Source organism: Sardina pilchardus, chromosome 22, assembly GCF_963854185.1.
Source record: "Sardina pilchardus chromosome 22, fSarPil1.1, whole genome shotgun sequence".
Lineage (NCBI taxonomy): Eukaryota > Metazoa > Chordata > Actinopteri > Clupeiformes > Clupeidae > Sardina > Sardina pilchardus.
The window spans coordinates 28,890,632-28,914,255 of record NC_085015.1 but is presented as its reverse complement, the minus strand read 5'-3'; the positions used below and the strand labels follow the sequence as shown (position 1 = coordinate 28,914,255).

At 40.6% G+C, this 23,624-nt stretch overlaps 2 protein-coding genes across 4 annotated transcripts in view; both read right to left on the bottom strand.

Moving 5' to 3' along the window:
• Window positions 1-7,039: 7,039 nt before the first annotated feature.
• chrm3b (cholinergic receptor, muscarinic 3b) lies at window positions 7,040-12,486 on the bottom strand. Of its 3 annotated transcripts, none has more exons than XM_062526318.1 (2): window positions 12,174-12,486; window positions 7,040-8,867 (listed from the first exon to the last, which is right to left on the bottom strand). In XM_062526318.1, the coding sequence occupies exon 2, from the start codon at window positions 8,834-8,836 to the stop codon at window positions 7,478-7,480; it is 1,359 nt and encodes a 452-aa protein (XP_062382302.1). In that variant the 5' UTR covers window positions 8,837-8,867; window positions 12,174-12,486; the 3' UTR covers window positions 7,040-7,477. The 3 variants fall into 3 exon arrangements, with proteins under 3 accessions (XP_062382302.1, XP_062382303.1, XP_062382304.1); XM_062526319.1 differs by having other exon boundaries at window positions 7,040-8,855; XM_062526320.1 differs by lacking the exon at window positions 12,174-12,486 and adding an exon at window positions 9,863-9,891 and having other exon boundaries at window positions 7,040-8,855.
• A 2,827-nt stretch (window positions 12,487-15,313) lies between these two features.
• The window catches only part of ryr2a (ryanodine receptor 2a (cardiac)), a 119,172-nt gene continuing 110,861 nt past the window's right edge, over window positions 15,314-23,624 (bottom strand). The window contains exons 98-102 of the mRNA XM_062525565.1: window positions 20,998-21,154; window positions 19,502-19,566; window positions 19,172-19,272; window positions 17,232-17,283; window positions 15,314-17,011 (exon numbers count right to left, since the gene is read on the bottom strand). Of these exons, the coding sequence (XP_062381549.1) occupies window positions 16,916-17,011; window positions 17,232-17,283; window positions 19,172-19,272; window positions 19,502-19,566; window positions 20,998-21,154 (471 nt within the window). The 3' untranslated portion in view covers window positions 15,314-16,915. The remainder of the gene's footprint in view (window positions 17,012-17,231; window positions 17,284-19,171; window positions 19,273-19,501; window positions 19,567-20,997; window positions 21,155-23,624) is intronic.

The window sequence follows — 23,624 nt, the reverse complement described above, 5'->3', positions numbered from 1 at the left end:
CGTACGCAATGTTTTATTATGAATTTCATGCAAGTCTTTGTGAGGTCCCAGGTCCAGGGGCCTCATGTACAAAGACTTGCATGGAATATTTATACTAAAACATTGCGTACGCACAAAAATATCCACAGATGTTGCTGTCGGAGGCAAAAAACTGTTTTATTTGATTCTCTGTCCTCCGGCATCAGCAGTGAAACAAAACAAACGGACTGGGAGAGTGTGACCAAGGCAGTGAATGCTGTGGGATTGGAAAACCGCACCATAGGCAATATAAAAAATAAATGGTTGAATGTGAAGTTGGAAGTAAAATCACACTCACACACACACACACACACACACACACACACACACACATACATACTCAGGTATGCACACACTCATACACACACACACACATAAACACACTCACACACACATATGCACACACACATTTGTTTACATACACAAAAGTTACAAGAGTAGGGGGGATGAAAATTGACAAGAGTGATTTATTTTTGCGGAGAGAATGTGCAGGACTGAGTGTCATATTTTGTACCATTTTGCAGTATATATTTAGTTCTGATTGTTAACTAAGAAACTAGTGTCTCAGCTTTCCAAAGAGGTCAAGAATGTGATTATAGGCCAAACTAGGTGGGAACACTGGCCTCAGAAGTAGGGGCTGTGTAATTTCAGGCTAAAACTTGAAATTGGTATTAATAATTATATTAATTTAATTTCAATTTAATGTCGCTTATAGAGCGCCAATACATTACACATGTCTCAAGGCGCTTTACAGAGTGTTAGACATTCAAAGAGAGCCCATGAGTAACAGGGGCAAGGAAAAACTCCCTAGAATTGGAGATACATATAGGAAGAAACCTCAGACAGACCCACGACTCAAGGGCCCAACCCATCTGCCTTGGGTCAGTTACAGTACAGTCATTTGTAGTTTGAAAGTTACAATGACAATGAAAGTTCAAATAGTCCAGTGTAGGGAATAAATTGTCCATTAGTAATCCATTTGTTATTTCGGAAGGTGATGGGTCGCTGGGATCCGAGGGCCAAAGATTCGGGCAGGGAACCACAGCAGGCGATGTTAGGGCAGTCATAGGGATGGCGAAGGCAATGGCGATGGTAGGGCAGTCAGAGGGATGTGACTTCAGGTGTGATGAGGGACAGGCACAGAGATGGTTGATGGCTGGTAATGGTTTACCTCACAGGTGAGGTATAGGGGAAAGGGAAGAGAAATAGAGTGTGTTAGTATTACTGTAAGTCATATTAAGTATTAATAAGTACGTATATCAATGGTGATATAAATGGTTATACTATAGAGGGTTTACAAAACGCTTTTACACACCTCTTTTGTGGGGACAGGTGCGTAGGAATAGGTTACCGAGTTAAACCCGAAGAGGCATCCCGCACATCGTCCACCACGCATGCAACATCCACCCACCCACCACGCACGCAACATCCACCCACCCACAATGCCCCCCCCCCAGGTGAACCCACACACCACCTCTGAACCGCGCGCCGGAGCAGCACGGCTGAGCATGGCCAGCCAGAGTCCGCCCACAGGCGGCGCCACCCATCCGCAGACACCCCCCACCACCATCCGCGAGCAGAGAGAACGGGGCCCGCGCCAGCCCCACCCCAACCACAACACCGCGCGAACACACACCACGGCCCGACCAGGACACACAATCTGATCCGCCCCGCCGCCCAGGCCCCCCGGAAGCAGCGCCCCCAGAGCAAAAGTCCAGAATGCTTCATGTCTTTGGACGTGTCATCCTGTCATCCTGTTGACAGGGTCGGGAGGCGTAGGGAGGCGATGTAGTGTAATTAAAATCGTTAAAATCATTGGACATTGGTGTAATGTAATTAAAATCGTTAAAACCATTGGACTTTCACTCTAGAAACACCACCCCAAGAAGGCCCGGACCGCGAGCCCAATCCAAATACAATGCCGCAACAGCCCTCCCCTCCGCCATCCACTCCCAGCATTCCCACCTCCCCCGTCCCCCCCATCCCACTAAATGCACAGCCGTGCACATCTGATCAGACCGCATGCCCCAGCCAGACCGCCAATATACGTCCACGCAGAGCCACTGGCGAATGGAGCCGACACGAACCCCCCCCCCCCCCCCCCCATCTACAGACGGCGACGGGAGGCCCCCCGCGGACGAGCAACGCCACCCGCGAACGGACCCCGACCGGCCCAGAGCACCCAGCCACACCACCCGGGCGCGCAGCCCAGACATGATGCGCAAGCCCACCCGGGGAAGGCCCATGACCGAAACGGCGCAAATGGACAAAAGCCCGCATGCGCAGTGAATGAACAAATGCCCGCACGCGCAACAGACAGCACGCGGGACCCTCCCCCCCAAGCTACACTATAGAGGACAGGACAGGGAGAGAAGGAAAGAGGGAGAGTTGAGAGAGACAGAGGGTGAGGGGAGAAGAGGAGTTGTACGGCATGCCACATAAGAAGTCCATGACAGCGCAATGCTAAAGCAGCATAACTAAGGCATGGTGGAGGGTGGTCAGCACCAGCTCAGGTGTGGTCAGTAGCCACCATGGGATGCATGACTGGGACACCAGTCACACAAGCCCACAGCAGAGGTGGTCCGTTCCAGTAAGACCCTGAGGTGGTTGAAGTTCCACACTGCACCATACCTAACTATAGGAAGCACTAAAGAGATATGTTTTAAGTCTAGACTTAAAAATAGGGAGGGTGTCTGCTAATCGAATTGAGGGAGGAAGATTATTCCAGAGGAGGGGTGCGCGGTAACAAAAGGCTCTGCCTCCTACTGTAGTTTTTGAAATTCTTGGAATTACAAGAAGTCCAGTATTTTGTGATCGTAAGGGTCTAGGTGGATTATATGGGACTAGAAGATCTTTAATATATTCGGGTGCTCTTCCATTTATGGCTTTGTATGTGAGAAGTAGAATTTTGAAGTCAATGCGACTTTTAACAGGTAACCAATGTAGAGATGCTAGGATGGGGGAAATATGTTCATATTTTTTGGTCCTAGTGAGTGTGCGAGCAGCTGCGTTTTGTATAAGCTGTAGGCTTTTTAGACAGGTATTATTGTAGCCGGCGTATAGCGCATTACAATAGTCTAGCCTGGAAGTGACAAAAGCGTGGATTAATTTTTCAGCGTCTGGTAAGGATAAGGACTTCCTTATCTTTGAAATGTTCCTTAAATGGAAAAATGAGGTTTTTGTGATCTGCTTTATGTGACTATTGAGTAGAAGTTCTTGATCAATTGTAACTCCTAGATTTTTAACACTTGTGGATGAGGTCAGTGAGAGATCACTATATGTAACCTGTGATGTGGATAGGATATCCCTAGTCTTCTTAGGACCTAAAACCATAACTTCTGTTTTATCTGAGTTCAATAGCAGGAAGTTATTAGTCATCCAAATTTTTATGTCCCTCAGACATGTGTTGAGTTTGGCTAACGGGGTTGGTTCATCGGGCTTTATGGAAATATATAATTGTGTATCATCTGCATAAGAATGGAAATCAATGCCATGTTTTCTAATTATAGAACCTAGAGGAAGCATATAAAGAGAAAATAATAGGGGCCCTAGTACTGAGCCTTGAGGCACTCCATATTTAACCATAGTCTGGGAGGATGGTTCATTATGGACCTGTACAAATTGTTGGCGGTTAGTAAGGTATGATCTAAACCAAGCAAGTGCAGAGTCTTTGATACCTATGGAATGTTCAAGCCTGTGGAGTAGTATGTCATGATCTATGGTGTCAAAAGCAGCACTGAGGTCAAGGAGGACTAGTATTGATGCATAGCCGTTATCAGCAGCAATAAGGAGGTCATTAAACACTTTAACTAAGGCTGATTCGGTACTGTGGTGGGCTCTAAAGCCAGATTGGTACAGTTCTTGAATTTTGTTAGTTTGTAAGAAGGCGCTAATTTGTTTGGATACTATTTTTTCAAGTATTTTTGATATAAAAGGGAGATTAGATATAGGCCTATAGTTAGCTAGGATGTTAGGGTCAAGGCTAGGTTTTTTGAGTGATGGCTTGATAACAGACATCTTAAACTGCTGTGGAACATGTCCTAATAACATTGAATTATTTAGAATCTGAAGTAACGTATTATCGAGGAGGGGGAGGGCGGTCTTAAGAAGGTGAGTGGGAATAGGGTCTAGCAGACTAGTTGCAGATTTTGATGAGGAAATTGTGGAGGTGAGCTCTAATGTGTCAATAGGTGTAAATGAATTAAATGTTGTGCTAGGTTGCATCTGTGATTCTGTTATGTTTTCACTATTATTTGGCAATGGAGTATGTGTATTTGGTGAAACTGACTGGTTGTTGATCTTAACTCTAATTGTTTCAATTTTATCATTAAAAAAGTTCATAAAATCATTACTATCTAAGCTTAAAGGAATAGATTGGCTTACTTCATTATGGCTCTTCGTTAAGCGGGAGATTGTGCTAAAAAGACATTTTGTATTGTTTTTATTTTCTTCAATCAGTGAGGAATAGTAAGCTGACTTGGCCTTGTTAAGTGCTTGTTTGTAAGCGATGAGGCTATCTCTCCATGCTTGGCGAAACACTTCCATTTTAGTGGTGCGCCACTTTTGCTCTAGTTTGCGTGTTTTTTGCTTAAGGGTTTTAGTCTCTGATGTATACCATGGAGCGTGTCTTGTTTGTTTCCTTGTTTTCTTTTTGAGTGGTGCTACAGAGTCTAGGGTTGAGTGTAGTGCATTCATTACATTATCAGTTAGTAAATCGACCTCTGTTGAGTTAAGGGAAGGACCTTCTGTTTTAGGAGAAGGGCCCTCTAATATATCCTGAGTCACAAATGTGGAAAGGGTTAGTGGAATTTGTTCTAGAAAGTCTGCAGTCGTTTTTTCAGATAGGCTGTGACTATAGTAGTAAGTGGAGTTAGGTACTAAATAATGTAGTGTCATTTCAAAATATTAAGGCCTCAGCATCTCCTTTTCCCAATAGAATATGAATTCCTGCTTGGTCTAATTCCAGAGCTTTTTTAGCTAATTTATCAGCAGTCTCATTGCCATCAATTCCACAATTAATCCAACAAAACTGAACAACTAATCGGCTTATAAGATTTATAAGATGCTTCACCTCTAATACCAATCTTCACGAGTTGCATTATCTGTTATAAAACTTACTGCCGTAGAGTCGGTACATACGTATACTGTAACTGATTTAAAAGGTTTAATCTCTTCAACCCATCTGAGGGCAGTTACTGTATTACTGTATTAATTCAATGGTCAAGGTTTATATTCCCAACCGCCCACTACGGTCTTCTGAGGAGCGTCTGTTGAGTCGACCAGCTATAAACACTGGGGCAAATTCAGGATTTTTCTCATCAGTAGTTTCATGTTGGTGGAATTAGTTGCCCAGTGCTCTTCGTTCCAATAGTAGTTTTGAGTCGGTCAAGAGGAATCTGAAGGCATATTATTCAATATACATTTAGTCTACTAATGTTCTTGTGGTTAGGTTTGTATGTTTTAGCGTTGTTTTGGTACCATTAGGCCATTGATTAAATTGACATTGTTTTTATTATTGTTTTTATGCCTTAGTTATTGTTATTATATAATTGATTGAATTACTTTATTGTTTAACTATTCTCCTTTTCAGTCATTATCTTATTTTCATTGGATTGCTTATATTGACACTTTATTTTTTAAGTAGCTATTCTCTTTAGTCAACACTATAGTATGATCAACTAACTTTAATTAATTATTGTCTTGTGTTGCTTGGACAAAAGCGTCTGCTAAGCACCATCACCATAACCATAACCATAACCGTATTGCAGTCATCTCTATTGAGTATACTGACAAAAAGTCACGCACTCTACCCTGTGTCTCCAGCCAGGTTGGCTATTTGTTTGCCACTACAACAAATTAGTAGCCTACGATTACGGTAGTCGCAGTGCCCATGCTTTGGGATTTTCTCGCCTGTGCACAGGATCCCTATAGATCCGTAGAGGACTGCTGGCCACAAACTGCTATAGGGTTACTGCTGATTGGTTGTCAACATTCTATGTGACCTAGAAATGGTAGGTCTCAGTTTTGCCCAACTTAGTCATCTTTTGGTGATCTATTGGAGCTCATTGTATTTATTGTTCTCCACTCGTGCAGGCCTGAACAAAGGGGGGTGGCCAACATCCGAGGCTGTTTTGTTTCTGTTTTTCCATTTCCTATTGTCTTGCGTTCTTGTGATGTCTGTCTGTTCTGCCTGTGCTTTGGCAACGCTGGTTCGGTGGCTGGTTTGGGCGGCTCCAGTCTCTCGTTTGGCCCTGCTGTTCCGAAGGTGTGAGCTGTACAACAAAGGCCGAGACCTGTGGCACCAACTAGACCCATGGTGTTCATTCTTTGTTATTTTTATTTAGTGTAGGACCTATTGTATTTATTTTTCTGTTCTGTGCTTGGGCTAAATGGGGAACTCCCTGTAAGGTGTTTAGTGTTTACTCTGTGCTGTGCTGTGCTGTGCTGTGCTGTGCTTTGCCATGCCTAAGTAGGCCTACTTCTAACTTTCTAACATTCTTACACATCTGAGTTTAACCACCATTAAACCAACGATTCTGCATTGGCCATGAAGCTATTCCACTACACACACAAAGATACACAACTTTCAGTAATCTTTCACATTACTGCTGGTCATCATACAAATTATTGGTGTTCTGTCTCTCCGCCAGAGCTGGAAACATATATTTTTCTATTCGGAACCACATCTCTATGTGTTAGTCTCAAGTTTTTTCTCTTCTTTGTGCATGCAATAGCCCAGTTTGACATTATTAGCCTAGCTAGCATAAGCCACTGGAAGTGGATCACACTATTTAGGCTATAGCTCCCTTTTAGCTATAGGCTTACGGGTGTAACCCACTTCCACTGATAGACAGTGCATCTACCTGTTGAATTTCCCAGTAGTAAAGCACAGGAGGGGGACATCTCACATAACTCACATATCCCATAAGGCAAGTGCACAGCAGCTTCATACAAAACGGATTTTTGAACTTCTCCACCCATAATAAGCTTCACACTGACACCTTGTTGTGTTGCTCTAGCAATTACATTTTTTAATAAAAAAGAAAAATACATACACAAACTCACCAGAGACAGAACACTAATTAATTTGATGAGGACTAGAAAAACAAGCGGATGATTATTGTGGGTTGACAGTTGCCAAAAATGTGTAACTGTGTTCATCAAAGACTTAAGTCAAGAGCAGAATGCACATAGTGACTTGCACACATTAGAATAGAACTAATAGCAGTGTGGTAATCTGTGATATTATCATTTCATTTTTTCAAAAAGTATGAAAACATTTGTAAAAACATCTGAATTGTATGAAGAACAGGGAATTGAGAGTTATTCATTAGGAGAAAATTCTGTTAAACTGATTTACTGTGTCGTCAGGTACTAACAATGTACAGAGTGCAAGGCATGTTTTTACAAATTACTAAGAGCAGAACTACTAAACAAAGAGTTAAACAAAGCCTTTATCCTACTTTGGCTCTTTTTTACGACTGGCCGGTGCCTGCCTTTGTTGAAAATGTGGCTTATTCTGCTTCTGCATATTCCATTGACAGAGTAGAATCATTTTGAATGTGTCACGGAAATTCTTGTTGCAGAGGGCATAGCACATAGGGTTGATAGTGCTGTTCACATAACAGAGCCAGTAACCCAGAGACCAAAGGGTTTCAGGAATACAGTCAGTACAGAATGTGTTCACTAGGACCATGATATTATAGGGTGTCCATGTAATGATGAAAGCCAACAGAATGGCACTCAGTGTCTGAGCAGCTTTATTTTCGGATTTATTTGACTGATTTTTACGTTTGCTGAAGTGTGATTTGGCTTTTGAGGCAAAGCGCTTTGCCATGGTGGCACTAGTAGACTTTGAAGCTGTCTTGCCAGTCTGACCTTCTGTAGTATCCTCATCTGCCTCATCAGCCTGGTCGTTCTGTACTGGTTGGTTAAGATCAGTGTTGCTATTGCTCTTGGAAGCTCCAGTGTTAGCCTTGTCATTTTTGCCTTTATTGCCAGAGCACTTCAGGCCAGCTAGGTCTTTGGAACGATTCTCTGTCTCCTGGTAGATTTTCCAGAAGAGAAATGTCATGATGGAGACCGGCAGGTAGAAAGCCGCAATGGCCGTGCAGAATGTGATGATAGGCTCAGACAGGAACTGGATATAGCACTCTCCGGGTGGCACCGTGCGTTCCCCAACAACAAACTGCCAGAACAGGATGGCAGGGGCCCAGAGCACAAAGGAGATGGTCCAAGCTGAGCAGATCATGGTCATGGCCCTTTTAGTTGTTCTTTTAGCTCGATATGTCAGGGGTTTAGTCACAGAGAAATATCTATCAAAACTAATGACCAGGAGGTTCATAACTGAAGCATTGCTGGCTACATAGTCAATAGCAAGCCATAAATCACATGCCCAGTTTCCCAAAGCCCAAGTATCCATAATGATGTATGTAGTATACAGATTCATAGAGAGGGTGCCAATAGTCAGGTCCGCAAATGCAAGGCTGAGCAGGTAGTAGTTATTCACTGTCTTGAGTGCTTTGTTAATTCTGAATGACACTAGTACGAGTATGTTGCCAGTTACAGTGACCAGGGACAAAGAACCAGTAAAAAAAACAATCACAATAACCTGCCAGACTGATTTTCCACCCAGTGGGTCAAATGGCACAGTCAAATTCTGTGAACTATTTAAAGGGCTGCTGCTGTCAAGAAAATTGTCATCCTGGTTTGAGTCTTCGTGCTCTGGCCAGTGATATCCATGCTGGATGCTAGCGTCTCTCATCCCTGGATACGTATTCGTCAAGGACATCGTGACTGAACTGGTGTTGAGGCTCATACTGGAAGCCTGGCATAGTCTGTGAACAGAACTGACAAAAAGGGAGTCATACTCACATAGAGGAAAAGTATACAGCAGTCACATCAATAAGACAATGAATCATGCACATTTGATTTAGTTAAAAAATACTGTTGTGTCAAGTCTCACACTTTTCAATTCAATGTAAATAAAATAAACCAACATGTTAAAGGTCTGATTGTCTTCACCAAAATTGCACTCTCTAATTATCAGGACCTGAATAAGGCATTAGCAGTGCCCATAGACAATTTTAAATGATCATATTGCAGAATATTTTGCATGACATGACACAATAAAACAATTAGTATGTTAAGTAAAATAGATTAGTATTAAGTGGGAAAGAGTTCAGATGCAAAACCCTCTAAACGCCACCACCATCAAAGATGAGATAGCGATGGTGAGTGAATGCTCTCCACACATACATAAAAATACCAATTTGTAGGCAAAAACGTGTAGGAGCCTGATTATTATTATTTTTTTAATTTAAAAGAAAAGTGGTCAGATGGATTTAGAGGGTTTTGCATCTGAATTCTTCAAATGGTCCTAATCGGAATTGTTTCTCGCTGTTTTAAAGATGTAGTGCATCATCATGAATGATGCAGAGTCACATCTAACTGGTTAGCATGATGGGTATTCCATCAGTGGTGGATGAATCTGGGTGGGGGAGAAATTGGTGATTGGGACAATCCCATTCAAATCCATTTAGCCTGCAGATTCCATTGCACTGCTGATTCTGGCATAGATTAGCATAGCCTGTAAAGAAATACTGTAATCACTAATACAGGCTATACTAATTAAAGCCAGAATCATCAATTTCGGTCTTCAGAAGGAGGTCCAGCCTATCTAGGAGTAACTATGCCAATATAACGTAGAGCAGAGTCCAAAAAAGTAACTGCTGAACATTGAATAAAGAAAAATTAATACATAATTTCACACAAAGCTCCTTCAGAATACAGGTTCTTTCATTAGTTGTACAACTATTTGAGGAAAAGCATGGTGTCAACGCACAGTGCAGTGATGTACAGTGATGGTCCAAGGCTGCCTGTCCTGTTCCTCCATAATACAGGCCCTTGTTTTAGTGGTACCATTTTACGTTGAGAAGGTCACCAGGTCCCACTGGTTGAAAAACACAAATAATAATTTTCTCATCCCCACTCTTGAAATGGACATGGTGTCATTGGGGTTTAATACCTTATAACTTGAAATAGGCATTTTTGTCTCTTGGTAAAAAGAAATCCATAAAAAGCTAAAATATTTGTCCAGGTGTATCCTTATAAAGGTTAAGCGGAAATGTGCATGTTTGGAGATATGATCAGCATCCTGACCAAGTCCACTTTGGGATGAGGTGAGAATGTCAACCACCAAAACACCACAACCACAGGGGAATAGCTATAGAAATGTATTAGTTTTGGATGTTTTTCATTCAGACAATGGGACCTGATGACCTTATAAGTAAATGGTAACACTTAAACAACTACATCAAGGCTACATCAACTACATTGGGGCTACATTAAGATTTTTGGAGGAAAAGATAAAGCAGTCTGCTGAGAGACCTGTCCCAATAGGGGCGAGCTTAACAGATGACGACAGTGTTACAACGTCGAAGTCCGGAATCAGTCAGTAAACATTGGTCGTATGCTATCCAATTGCGCGCAGAGATATTTTCAAATGCTTGGTGCTGCCCCTCGAGTTGGACTATTACTCATAGCCAGACCCCAAATCTTTCAACCTGTTGGTCTGGCTTTCCAGCTACAAGGAACCAGAGACATGGCAATAATCCAGCAAAAGATAAAATATTTATTTTCAGCTGAAGTATATCTACTGCTCAGACGTTTCTCCCTGTTAGACGGTATCTGGAGTCAGTGACTAGTGTCGCGCTGCCAAGCGCAAGTATAAATAAATATAAATGCGCGTTGGTGATGTCAAACATTGCGGGCGCAGGGACCAATGTGTCCAGTGTGTAACTAGTTGTGCACTCTGGCTTCTCACTGCTGAGAGCTGTTTACACCATCCAGCCACCATTACGCAACTCTGCCATGACCAAATATTAGCATTAACTAGCCTATTCAACACCATCTCCACGCTCTACATTACTAGAGGTGTATAAACATATGAATGATTTCACGTGTGAGTACTAGTCGCCTCCGGTAATGTACCTTGAACTACGCACTATCGAAGTGCAGCCCCAGCCGGTGATCTACCGCTTCTGGGCTGCCTGTGTATGCCATTGTCAAAGCCCTCAATGGACCTGATAATATGAGCACTTGCCCATCGTCGCCGATGAGAACCCAGTGATTTTGATGACAAAACTGGCGATTGCCACCACTGGCAAATTTGCCACTATGCTCCCTAAAAGTATGCCATTACTGGCTAAATGAATGAAACTAGCTAACTGAAGAAATTTGCTGGAAGTTTGCCAACACTGGCAAAGTTGTGGCACTATTTTTTTTTTTTTTTGTTAACGAATTCTGTTGTTTTCCACAAATCACCCACAATGTGCAAACACACCACTGTGAGGTTGAGGTAGCCTACATCCATTTTTAAACATGTAAAACTTCATCTTATGTTTAACAGTTGATGGCTCTAGGCTGTAGGCTTATTTCTGATCAAAAAGTCCTAGGCTAGGATTTCAATCAAATTCTATTCTAAGATTTTGGAACTAATAGGATCAGGATTGGGACCTACAGGATTGACAGGATTCCAATCAGATTTGGGATTTTTGTTTTTTTTTGACAATCCTATGGGATTCATAAATCCTATAGGATTTTGAATCCAAAAATCTGATTGGAATCCTCTAGGATTTTAACAAGGTTTGTTTTGACATTGTTAATAATATTAACATGAAAGGATGGCAGAATTGGTTTTACATGTCCATGTTTGCATGCAGTTTAGGTTCCTTTATGTCTATCTGGGTGGTAGAAATCTGACTGACTGTTGAATGTATGTATAATTACTAGCCTGTCCATGTTTACTCTGGAGGGAGAGAAACTTGTGCATTTAATATAACACCGAGAAGTACAAAGTCAACATCAATGCAATTGAATATTGATAACATTAACAAATTGTCTCATTTTGCAGAGTAGGCTACATGATAGAGTGACTTACAGAAAAAGATTGGGAAATATTAAGTTCATACCCTTACAGAAAATTACTCCACTAGCCTACTTCAGTTGTCAAAACGGCAACTCTTTTTTTTTTTTCATAAGGGTGGGCATACGATCAACCAACAAGGACGTAGCCTACATCTTAGGGGCTTAATAACATTATTTAATTGACAATTGTTTAAACTGCACAAGAAGCCTATTTACAAGATGCTTACCTTCCTTTGAGATCTGTAGACTTCTACTAAGCGAGGTTTGTCCAGGCAGACCAGTCTGCGGCTTGTCCGGGCAGCCTTAGTAGTATTTTGTGACGTCTAAACTTCCCGATTAACTCACAGCAATGTGATAAATTGTTACTTACTCATGGTAAGCTGCCATGGCAATTTACTTTCCATATCTAAACTGCTCTAAGCAGGTAATCTTCTATTTCACTCTCTGTTACCCAATTATAAGCACCGCCCCTACGCCCTCAATTTAGAAGACCCAATGGACAATTGGAGCACAGATTTAGAGATGCTCACTCTACGGACTCTCAAAAACTCTGATCTCGCTTTAACTTCATCTGGGGTGGGCCATTATAGGTTTTCCCTCCGACATTACATTGTGCCTACTCCAGAGGGTGCTGTTCCCACCTATTTTGGCCATCAGAATTAATGTGTGATGTACTGGCATTGAGTTTCAGAGGCTAGAATATTGTGTTTTCTTATTACCGGTTTACAAACATTTTTGAACTGACCACATTTCAGCCCTCAGAGTCACTTGAGAATCACAACTGAGCCCTAGCAACAGGTATGTGTATTTACTTTTACAGCTGTGTGTAAAAGTAGATCAATATAGAAGAATAGATAAGTATATTACAGTTATTTGTAAAGGTATGTCCATGCTTAGGCAAAATGTCCTATGGATATGTCCCAAAATGCATACTGACAATAAAAGGCTTACTGTATATGGACCACTAGAAGCATAATCATGGTCTCAAATGAAAGGTAACACTCTGAAGTTTTACTATTGGTATTTTGATTGTATGTCAGGGGTTCTATTATATACTTTTTTTTGTTGGGGCAGTGTTTGTGTATAAGATTAACTATATAGGTCAAATTCAAGATTTTTTTTCCCATCAGTGGTTCCATGTTGGTGGAATGAGTTGTCCAGTACTCTTTGTTCCAACAACAGTTTTGGATCTTTCAAGAGGGGTCTTTAGGCATATCTATTATTAGTCTAGCGCTTATAATGATTATGGTTTGTATAACAGTGTTATGTGGAAACTGGATGTAGGCTATTGCTCCAGTCATTTGAGTATAAAGACCGTTTTCATGCAATAGTATGGTGGTGTAATTGTGGTAATTTTGTATTGTATATTGAGAAAATCTGCAAACATGTTAGTTTGTTTTGCTAAATTGTGCCTTCATTCTTCTAAATGTTATGGTAATTTTACTAAATGACCACACTTTGTACTAAAATTATCGCACAATTTAGTTAAACAAGTGCACAATTTACTAAAATGAGCACGAGAGCGAATAATTTAGTAAAATAAGCACACAATTTCATTAAATGAGCGTGCACGTTCTCTCGACATTCAACAACAATCTCTGAACCATAATTAAACTCAACTTAATTTGGACATGGACTGAGAGCTATATCACAGTAGCCAGATTTAAGTTCAACTTAATATCTCAAAAAATGTTTCCCTCCCCCAATCTATCTTAGAAGAAACAGGTTAGATCTCATTTCAAGTTTTGATTTCCTACAGGGATTTTCATTGCAATGTGTGCCTAAAACATGGCATGGTACGCCACTACGCCTATTTACTGAACAGAGAGCATCTGGTAAAAACTGCATTCCACCTGCTGCTGGAGTCCTGAACGACGAGATGGCCCCCTCAGATGTGTGTGTATGCATTCTTCATTCTGGTATTTAAATAGCTCTCTTGGAAATATGGAGGATAATACTTAGACTTATACAGATATACAGATACTTATACAGATAGGGTGAGGGCATGTTCTTTTGTTCTTCTTTTTCCTCACAATGAAATGAAAACCTTAATCATGGGCTCATATGTTATATTCATTCAATTGTATATTCAATATTCAAAATTTCAAATGAACCTACTGTAAATGAACTTCAGAGTGTGCATTTCACTACCTGTTGCTGAGTTATCTGGTGTAGCCAGTAGCCATCGTACCCTCTTTAGAGTTCTGAGGTTTTGTTTTCTGACTGTTTTTCTCTTTGTGTTTTATTTTTGTCTATTAACCTAGAAACCACAAATGTATCCTTGATTGCATCCTCATTGTGAATCTGCCTGGTCTCTGTTAGTTGTGTATTTCCAGACCATGTCCATTTCTTAATTAGTATTTGCATTTTCAACATTAGAATTTAGTATTACACCACACAAATAATCTTCCATTAAGTGTTTTCTTACCAATGGTGTTGACTCGAGGACTACGGACATCTGTTCAAAGCAGCAGATAGATTAAGGGATCCGATCAGTCTATGCAAAATAAAACTGACAAGGGTTCTTAATTACAAATTTATTCATGAATTCTAGAGTAAAAATAAACAAGCACATACACAAACGGGGATAATGGATTTCCACACAAGCATACAAGTGTGATAAGCATAAATAGTACTATATGTTTATTTAATTACATGTTTCAGGAAACATATTTAGTCATAAAATTGTTGCGTATGTTGGTAGCTTGTGAAAAAGGTGTAGGCTAACGTCTATCTACCTACACAATTTGTGATCTAGCAGATAGAGAAATCCTCATAGGATTCTCAGACGATTTGCAAACAGAATTGTATGATTCAAACAACTGTATCATTATAGTCCTAAGCCAACTGCGGGGTGCTATACACTCTTTTCAAAAATTGCTTTTATGGTGTTCTAGGAGTTAAGTAACATGATTTTCAGAGCTTCCCACATCCTCTTCCAATGTCATGCAGAAGACTTGAGTGGATATTTTTGTTCCAACTTTTTTGAAAATCTGAATATGTGGCCTGGACACCCATTTAGACAGCAGAAAGGAACTCCTACTGCCACTGTAAGAATGATTCCTACCCAGTTGACCACTACAATGTAATAAAATAGCTTACGGTTAACTGATAATCAGAAACTAGAATAAAATCAGAAACTCTTTTATTGAAACCAATGTCAGTATTTCTTATCGTGTTAATATGCATATTTCTTGACTGTTCATGTATAGTATCCATATTGTTTTGTTCTGTTTGTAAACCAGGTAAAACTGTCAGTTTGAGTAAATGACAGTTAATAGGGTAGCTTGTCTAGTTAACTTCACTATATGTCTGCAGGTCACTGATTGTCAGAGGCTATATCACAGCAAGAAGGTAATCTACAAACTTCAATAAATAATAATTTATTATTTGAAAACCATGCAGATCCATTCAATCCTGTGTTACAGTTAACATACAGTATATACTAACAGCTCTACAGAGTACTATTATGAGTCAGATTTTTTTCTCCACAATATTGTGATTTTGGTCTTCAAAAATCTTCACATTGAGTAAAACATCACTTATTGTTTTGTTGTCTGTTCACTCATTGTTATTGCAGTGATTTTACTTTATTTAATACAACAAAAAAGCACTTCCATCACCTATGGAATGGGTATGTATGTGCAGTGGTTAAACCATTCTATGTGATTGTAGATTCCAGCAGTGCTTTCTAAGATTAGGCCTCCTGCTCCTAGGGTGTCATAAGATCATGATCCTTACTGGTGTCAACTAGAAGAAGAAAGAACAAGAATAGTCTGGCTAAAAAACAAATACACAAACAAAGGATATGTCATCATCTTGAAGCCTAAGAATGCCTATTAGAGTCCCTGAATGGATATTGCTTCAAATTTGAGATCATCAGTGCTTGGAAAAATAGGTTGGGAAATGATATAAGCTTTCCTGGACAGGTATGACATTTTTGGCCAAGGTAAGACGTAAGAATTCAACAACACTTGGATATTATCGAGATACTGTAACTGTAAATGATCCTTAACCCTATAAAACATTTGTGATACATTGATCTTGCATCTTTATTTTATTTTTCCTTAAACTTGCATTATAAACATGCAATTAAACATTTTATGAGTAAAATTTCAGATCTTTCTAGATTTCATACAAAGTATAACTCTGTCACTCTCTTGCATAATAGCATTGCAAACCACAAAAAAAAAAAAAAATGGACAAATATAAGCTTAAGAAGGGCTATACATGTATCTTATCAGAAAATTAATAACATTTGTACTGAGGGCCACCCCTATTCATTTCCCATGACTCACTCTGTCTCCACAGTAAACCACTGTATATCCAAATGTCTTCTTTTCCTTTCCTCTCTCTATCTCTCTCTTCTCTCTCACTCACTCACTGACTAAAACACTGTCATGCACACATTCATGCAGAGAGACAATCACACAATTGCAAAAAAATCACAGAGATAATACGTCTGTGGTGCAGTCCTGTAAACTACCACGCAGCTTTGCATAGCTCGACCTAAGCTTAGTAAGGCACTATTGTATCATGTCCTCTGGGTCTACAATCATGGTTTCAGTTCTGATAATCCATTAAAGATCCATATCTCATTCTTGATGAACAAAAGAGGTTTAGGATGGCCAAGACAATGCCCATTTCATACATAAATTCTGAAAGAATGCATTTTGCCAGTCTCCATGGGCAGTCTTCTCGCTTTCTCCATACTAGATATCTTTTCTTTTCTTCACTTCATTTTCCATCTTGTAGTTCAGCCTGTTTTTGCTTGTCAATGAGATTAAAGCAAAATGTAAAGATAAAGCATTCAGTCATTAAAACACAGTCTGTGTGCTCCAAACAGCACATAGGGTTAATTATCCAGAATATAATGTATATACAGAGTCTGAGAAGCATTACAGACAAAAGGGAGGCAGAGAGCGGGCCTCTTTGATTGCTCAGAAAAGAAAAAGTGGAGTCTCTGGCCCTAGTTGAGCTGGTCTTCATATTGTTTACGGAAACAGTCTCCTGCAGGGAAAAATTCCCAGCACCGTTCCTGGTACATTTTCCAGACATATGATTCCTGTTAAATAAAATATATGCATACTGGTTAATATATTAATGTGACAAACAATTCCAAACAAATGCTAATTACTGATTTTCTTTTTTGGTATCTAAATACAGGTTCCTCAAAAATAACATTCCTGTAGTGGACATTTGTGTTGTTTAAAGAGAAATGTACATAGTTTGTGTCCCTGTGTGCACCTAGTTTTAGTTTTCTGGTGGTGGGCAAAGCCATTTACCTGTCCGGTGTGCTCTGTTTCATCTTTATTAATGAGATACATCACAAAAAATCTGTGAATGACATAAAATATCATATTATCATATGGTCATTTATCATATTCAACACACCAGCAGACTTACCCATAACCTGAAGGCAACGGCGTCGTTAGACCTGGGCTTTGGGGGCTATAGCCCCGGATGTCTGTGCCTTCAAAAATGCTGAAACTCGCCCCAGAATTTTTGTAAGGTTCGAATTGAATGCCACGGTCCGCAGCCACTAGCCTGAGGTGATTTGCTGTCGCTAGGGGCGTCTAGATTTCTAGGCTAAGCATTCACAATTGCAATATTGTTAGTAACGCTGACCTGGCGTTCCTTATGGAGTCGGAATAAATTGTTGCAAATGCGACATCAGTGTTCTATTCTTCTCCCCTCTGTCGGACTGACTGTTAGCTATAGCCAACTTCTGTAACTCGCTAACTTTAGTTCATAGTCATAGACAGTTCATTTGGATAACAAAGAGAGAAACTTACTCACGTAACCTACCAGCTCTGTAGGACAGATTATCAAAACACGTTCTGCACAATTTGTTTTCCATGAACTTGTACCATTAAAGGTATACTATGCAACGTTTTTCAGTTAATCAATTCGTTCCATACTGTTATATATGATTAAATGGGTCATTACCGGTCGAACGGTGTTTTTTTTGGCCGCTCTAGTGGTCTGTAGCGGTAAAACCACACTTGCAACTTCAGGAGACACCGGGCACGCACCCATGCTCTACTCCAGGAAGTGTCATGTAAAGTCTCATGAAAAGGCATGGCAGACTGACCGATTGAGGAGTTTTGTCAAATATACACGCTAAAGCTGTAGGGGAAGCTCTGCAGAGAAATATGCAAGCATAAAACGAGCGAAAATGAAAAGTGAAAGCGAAACCGGCGATGAAATCGCCAATCCTGCATAGTATACCTTTAAGTCTACTAGTACAGCAGTAGCTAGTATAAAACAAGTGGTAGAGCCAGCTAGTATAAAACAAGTGGTAGAGCCAGGCTAGCCACAGGTAGTCCTAGGCAAACATACCAATGATTTCCATGCAAACTGAAAATTGGACGAGGAGTTGTTTTAATTAATCCATTTTCAGTTAGCGATTAGAGCGGCACCTGGAAAGTATGCATTCATTCATCATGTCACAGGCAGAAAAAGCTTTATTTGTTATTAAAATATAATGAGGAGGACCCCAACGAATGGCTTTCCTTTCCTTCTCAAACTACGTTGGAACGGCATCTTAAACAGCCCAATTTTCAAAAAAACACGGCCCCCCAACGACAAAATAATAAATTAAAAAAATAAAGAAATAAAAAATTAGTTGGGCTGCAGCCCCGGATCTGTTGCACTTCTAGTGACACCCCTGCCTAAAGGGCATAGTTTCAGCAACAAAATAAGATTTAAGGCTGAAATGTAAGTCAGTCTAGTTCTCACTGAATATCAGCTCTTTCATTAAAGAGGAACTATGCAGGTTTGGGGATTTCTTCGCTGTTTTCTCATTTTACCATTGCAGGTTTCTCTGCAGAGCTTCTCCTACAGCTTTAGCGTGTGTATTTTACAACACTACTCAATCAGTCAGTCATACATGAGCATGATCGCGAGGCTGCAAAACTTTCTGTTTGTCAGTCCCACCGGCCTGGTGGCACAAACTTGCAAGCGTGGTTTTTCTGCTCACATGCGCAAGGGGTAAGCCACACAGCCATCATTCAACCCAACATAAGTCGAAAAACGATTACATTGACTCCGAAGCTGATCAGCATGTCATGCCGTTTTCCTTTACAAAATAGTTAAACTTTTATTTCTAAATTTAACACAATTCCCTGCTTCAGGTCAATCTCTTTTAATGACGTCCATTAGGGATATCACATCTGCTCTACTGCACTTACACAAACACAAACAACTGGCAGCCCATACTCACAGATAATTTGCCAAGTTGTGCTCCTGCAGGGTATGTGTTTCAAAGCCATGAGGTACAGTATCAAAGTAATCATTCCCTATTCCACAGATGAAGCATTTGGTCTGCAAACAAAAGGAAGGTTCTGGGATTACACAAGAAAGATGATTTTTTTACATTTTTAATTACAATACATTACCAAGGGTTTTGAACATGGGCATTTTAAAGTTCCTACATATTCCCATGTGGACTTTCTGTTATACTATCAATTAAAAAGTATGAAAAGTTTGAGTGTACCAAAAATCCAATATAACTTCAGGCACTTGAATAACTAGAAATAATGTCCGCTCTTACCTCCATGTCTTCCTTCACCTGTTCCTGTTGGTCTCGCAGTTCACCAAAAGCATCAATTATAAGACCTGTACATGGATGAAGAAATAATCAAGCTCAAAAGCATCCAAAGGCAATGTTTTCTTTCTGTTAAAATCAAGTACTATCTTAAAAGGGACACAATGCAACCATCTTCAGTAAAACATAAACAAAAAAAACCTTCAATGTAAGCAATTCTCCATCTACAGCATTTAGCCATGGATCTATGGTATCATTTATGCTTCTGCGGCCACTTCACGCAATGACTACGCCGTTGCCTTGACACTGGTGTGACCCTTTCGAAGTTCTGCATGGCTCACCACCGGAACTAGACTGAGGAAACCCAGCCTGATCTGCCGGCTACTGGATTTCGCCCTGCAGCTCAGGCTGGAAACCTGCACATTTATCTCTCCTGCTTCCGTTCCACTTTTGCTGGAACCAATCACAAACTATCTTATCCACCAGATGCACCCGGATCGTTGGTTGAAGGACTACCCAAGTGTACAGAGCAATTTGAGCTATGCCCATTGATCACGACTCTTGTACAGTAGAAATACAGTGCAGACTCTAGCGTTCAATCTCAACATATTGAGCTCAGTCTGGTGATAGCCAGGCTACACTGCAACAGTAATCAAAATGGTGAACTCCATAGACAGCCATACTGAGATGGTGCTGATTTCAAAACCTTACTGACAAATAGAGACTTTACAAACGGATAACTCCGTCATTGTAACCAAAACTCATGTCTGAGTTTATTTGCAAAGCTTATGTCAGTGAACTAGCATGTTGCTACTGCCCACAGTAGGCAGTCGGTTATCAACACACAGGGTGAGTCGACCTATCACAGTCCTTGCCACCTGGGCTGCCTCAACACAAGGTTAGAACTCTTTTGAGCGACAGCCGACAGCTCGGATGGGGTTCATGGCGATGCACAGGGGTCTGTGAGAATACGCCGTTGTTTCAACGCAGAAGCACAAAATCATCACATTACATTTGTCTGACGCGTTCTAGCCAAAGCGACTTACAACATGGTAAACAGTTAAAGCTTTTAAGCAATTCTAACAACAATTCTAGGAACATTTCAAAAAAGGTAGAGTGCAATGACAATTAAACAGTCAAGTCAATAGTCAGGTGGTACTGTAAGTCTAGAATCAGCAAGACTAGTTGTGCTAGAGATGGATGTTGGAGGGCCAAGTCGCTGCTCTAGTAGGAACTGGTAATGCGTACCACCACCGAGGAACAGACGAAAGAAGTTTGGCCTGCCTGATTTATTGTCTCTTTTCATACAAACAAAGATCTGTTTGTTGCCCCATTTCATCTGTATCCGTAAGCTTTCAGCAAATGTGCAAAAGATGGATGAAATCAACTCAGAGTATGGACAAAATGCTCTGTCCATCTCCATATTTGAAGATAAATGACCTTAGGTCAGATTTTGCTTTCGATGGGAGAAACAAGTGTTGATACTATACTCTTTCTCTCACCTTGAATGATGGCTAGCAGAATGACAATAACAAAAAAGAAGAAGGTGATGTCAAAGATGATACGGTAAATCTCGTATTCATCTCCAGCTGGGTCCTCTATTTGGTCGCCAATGCCCCCTCCTGCCCTCACACCAACGTACATGTGGAACATATAGCACTGTGGAGAAACAAACAGAACAGTCCTTACACATCAACAATGATGAACAATTTCAGGTTTGTGGTAGCCTGGCTAGCGCCTACCACCTCTCAAATGAGACGTGGTCTGGCAACCAGACCTTCATTTTCTCGTATTTGAAAAAATACCCAGATCCGTTCATTGGGCGCGACGGATGTCTATCAAATGCGCATAGCCCATCCAACACGGTCTCACACCCAACTCGTCGAACGAGGACGCATGCCAAGCCCCCTGCCGTCAATATCAGAAGCCGAAGGTGCCCGCGCGTTCATATGCAACGCGAAGGGCTGCCATTGACATCAATGTAAATCCTTTGGCGTCGAATGTAGATGCAAGAAGGCAACGGAAACTTCTCAGATGTTCTGTGATTGGTCACCAACATCAGGTGAAAATTTGGGTGTTAGTGTCCAGACTGCCTTAGCAGCATGAATGAAATCACCGCGCAAGGCAGGATGGGAACACCCAGGCTAGGTTTGTGGTATGTAGGGGCTGAATTCACTTTTGGTCAAATAGTGTTAACAACAGAAATTGACTGAAAAAATCCTTTATTTGCATCTGCAAAATCAGCATCATGAAAACATAACATCATAAGAATAATGTAATCATGTAGGTCTGAGGCAAAGTAAAGACTAACAGTAGCTAAGGTGTGGTAGCTTCTAAACTTCATGATCTTTCCATATGATACAGATATCACCATCCCTGCCTCCACAGTTACTTCCCTCTCATATCTCCCCAGAGTATTCTGGGAATTTAAATGGTTTGAGAGTCTATGACTACCTATGCAAATGTGTATTAAAGTGCAATCTGAACTTTATTGTAATTTCAAAACTTTCAAATTTCAAATTCTCACCTCAACTTCATCACATGGACTACAACATCAGAGAGGATTACTTCTGCTTTTGTGATGCCATCTTAACCATCCACTAGAAACAACAACAATCAACCACCAACATGTTCCTCTGGAGCACTGTTACATCTCATGAATATGAACAAGTTTGCTGTGGAGACTGTAGACAGGTTTACTAAACGAGAAAGAAATGTCGAATAGACATGACAACATTGTAGGATGCATAAAGGATGAGACCATCGTTTTTCAATATAGTGTCCGTTTCACAATATTTGAAAATCTAAAGGGGAAAGCCAAACCAATGCCTGTGCAATATTTTAGTCCACTGTCAAGACTCGAGTGCTCCATTAATGTATGCATTACATCACCTCTGTGTTCTTCCTGACTGTGCAAAATCAAACCGAAAAACACTTTTTTGTATGTAGTTCTAGCCTCTAAGTAGCCTAGCCTAGGAACTGTGTAGTTCTAAGTAGCCTAGCCTATGAACAACTGTGTTGTTCTAAGTAGCCTAGCCTAGGAACTGAATAGTTGTAAGTAGACGGGCAATCCAGTTCTATTCCCATCATCCAACTCCAGATTTCCACCAAAAGTGTCCTGAGCCTACCAAATAAAGACAAGGGAGACACAAGACGCTTCAAGGGCTACTGCATTGGTCCCTGTGCTTTGAAATGTCTGTATAACCTGTCCTGTTCCTGAGACCCAGTGTTTATGTTTTTCCTTTGGCCCCTCTTTTAGAGTCCTTAATAGGGATAAAGTGCTATGGTTGGTTGACTGAGCAGGATTAAGAGATGGGGGTGGCTGTTCTGCTGTGGAGTCTTCTGTCAGTCATCAGGGGAGCACACAGAGAGAGAGCTGATATCTACCAGGGATGTATTATTCTTCCTTCCCTACTGACCCATGACTCGGAGCATATGGCCATCATTGTACATCACATTCCTTTTATGACTGAAGGTATTTATTTATTTTGTTTAAATCATGGTCTTTTGTGCATCATTACCAACGGGTGTTTACTTACACCCTGATGCAAATAAATTGAAACAAATCCTGATTTCTCTGAATTAAAATGCATCCCATCCCAACTCTTGGCCTTGACTGAGTTCTCAATCAATGTGATTTTTGATTGCTAAAGAGGGAGGACTGTAGAATTCTGGGGTATTCTCACTGTATTCTGATGTGTTCATACATCATACAACATGTATGTTACTCCTGTGTAGAGTATATAACAGGGAGAGGTCCATACCATTGTATACATGGGAAATGTAATGTGGAACCAAAATGCGAAAAAATAGTATTTTAACGTTACCATTTTGCCAGGGTAATGGGATCAGGTGGGGCTTAAAAATCCGCCAAGTGTTGAATGACAGAAAAGGGTGGAGAACCAGAAACACTAGTTTAAAAGGTAAAGATCATAATAAAAAAAGAAAACATAAAACCCACACAGTAAAATAATTTTAAAATAAAGAGTAATTAAAAAGACAAAATAAGACACAAGGTAGAATAATTTAAAGACCGATTCAGAATTTGTAACTCAGTGTAACTCAGTGGTCATAAAGGAAAACTATGCAGGATTGGCGATTTCATCGCCGGTTTCGCTTTCACTTTTTG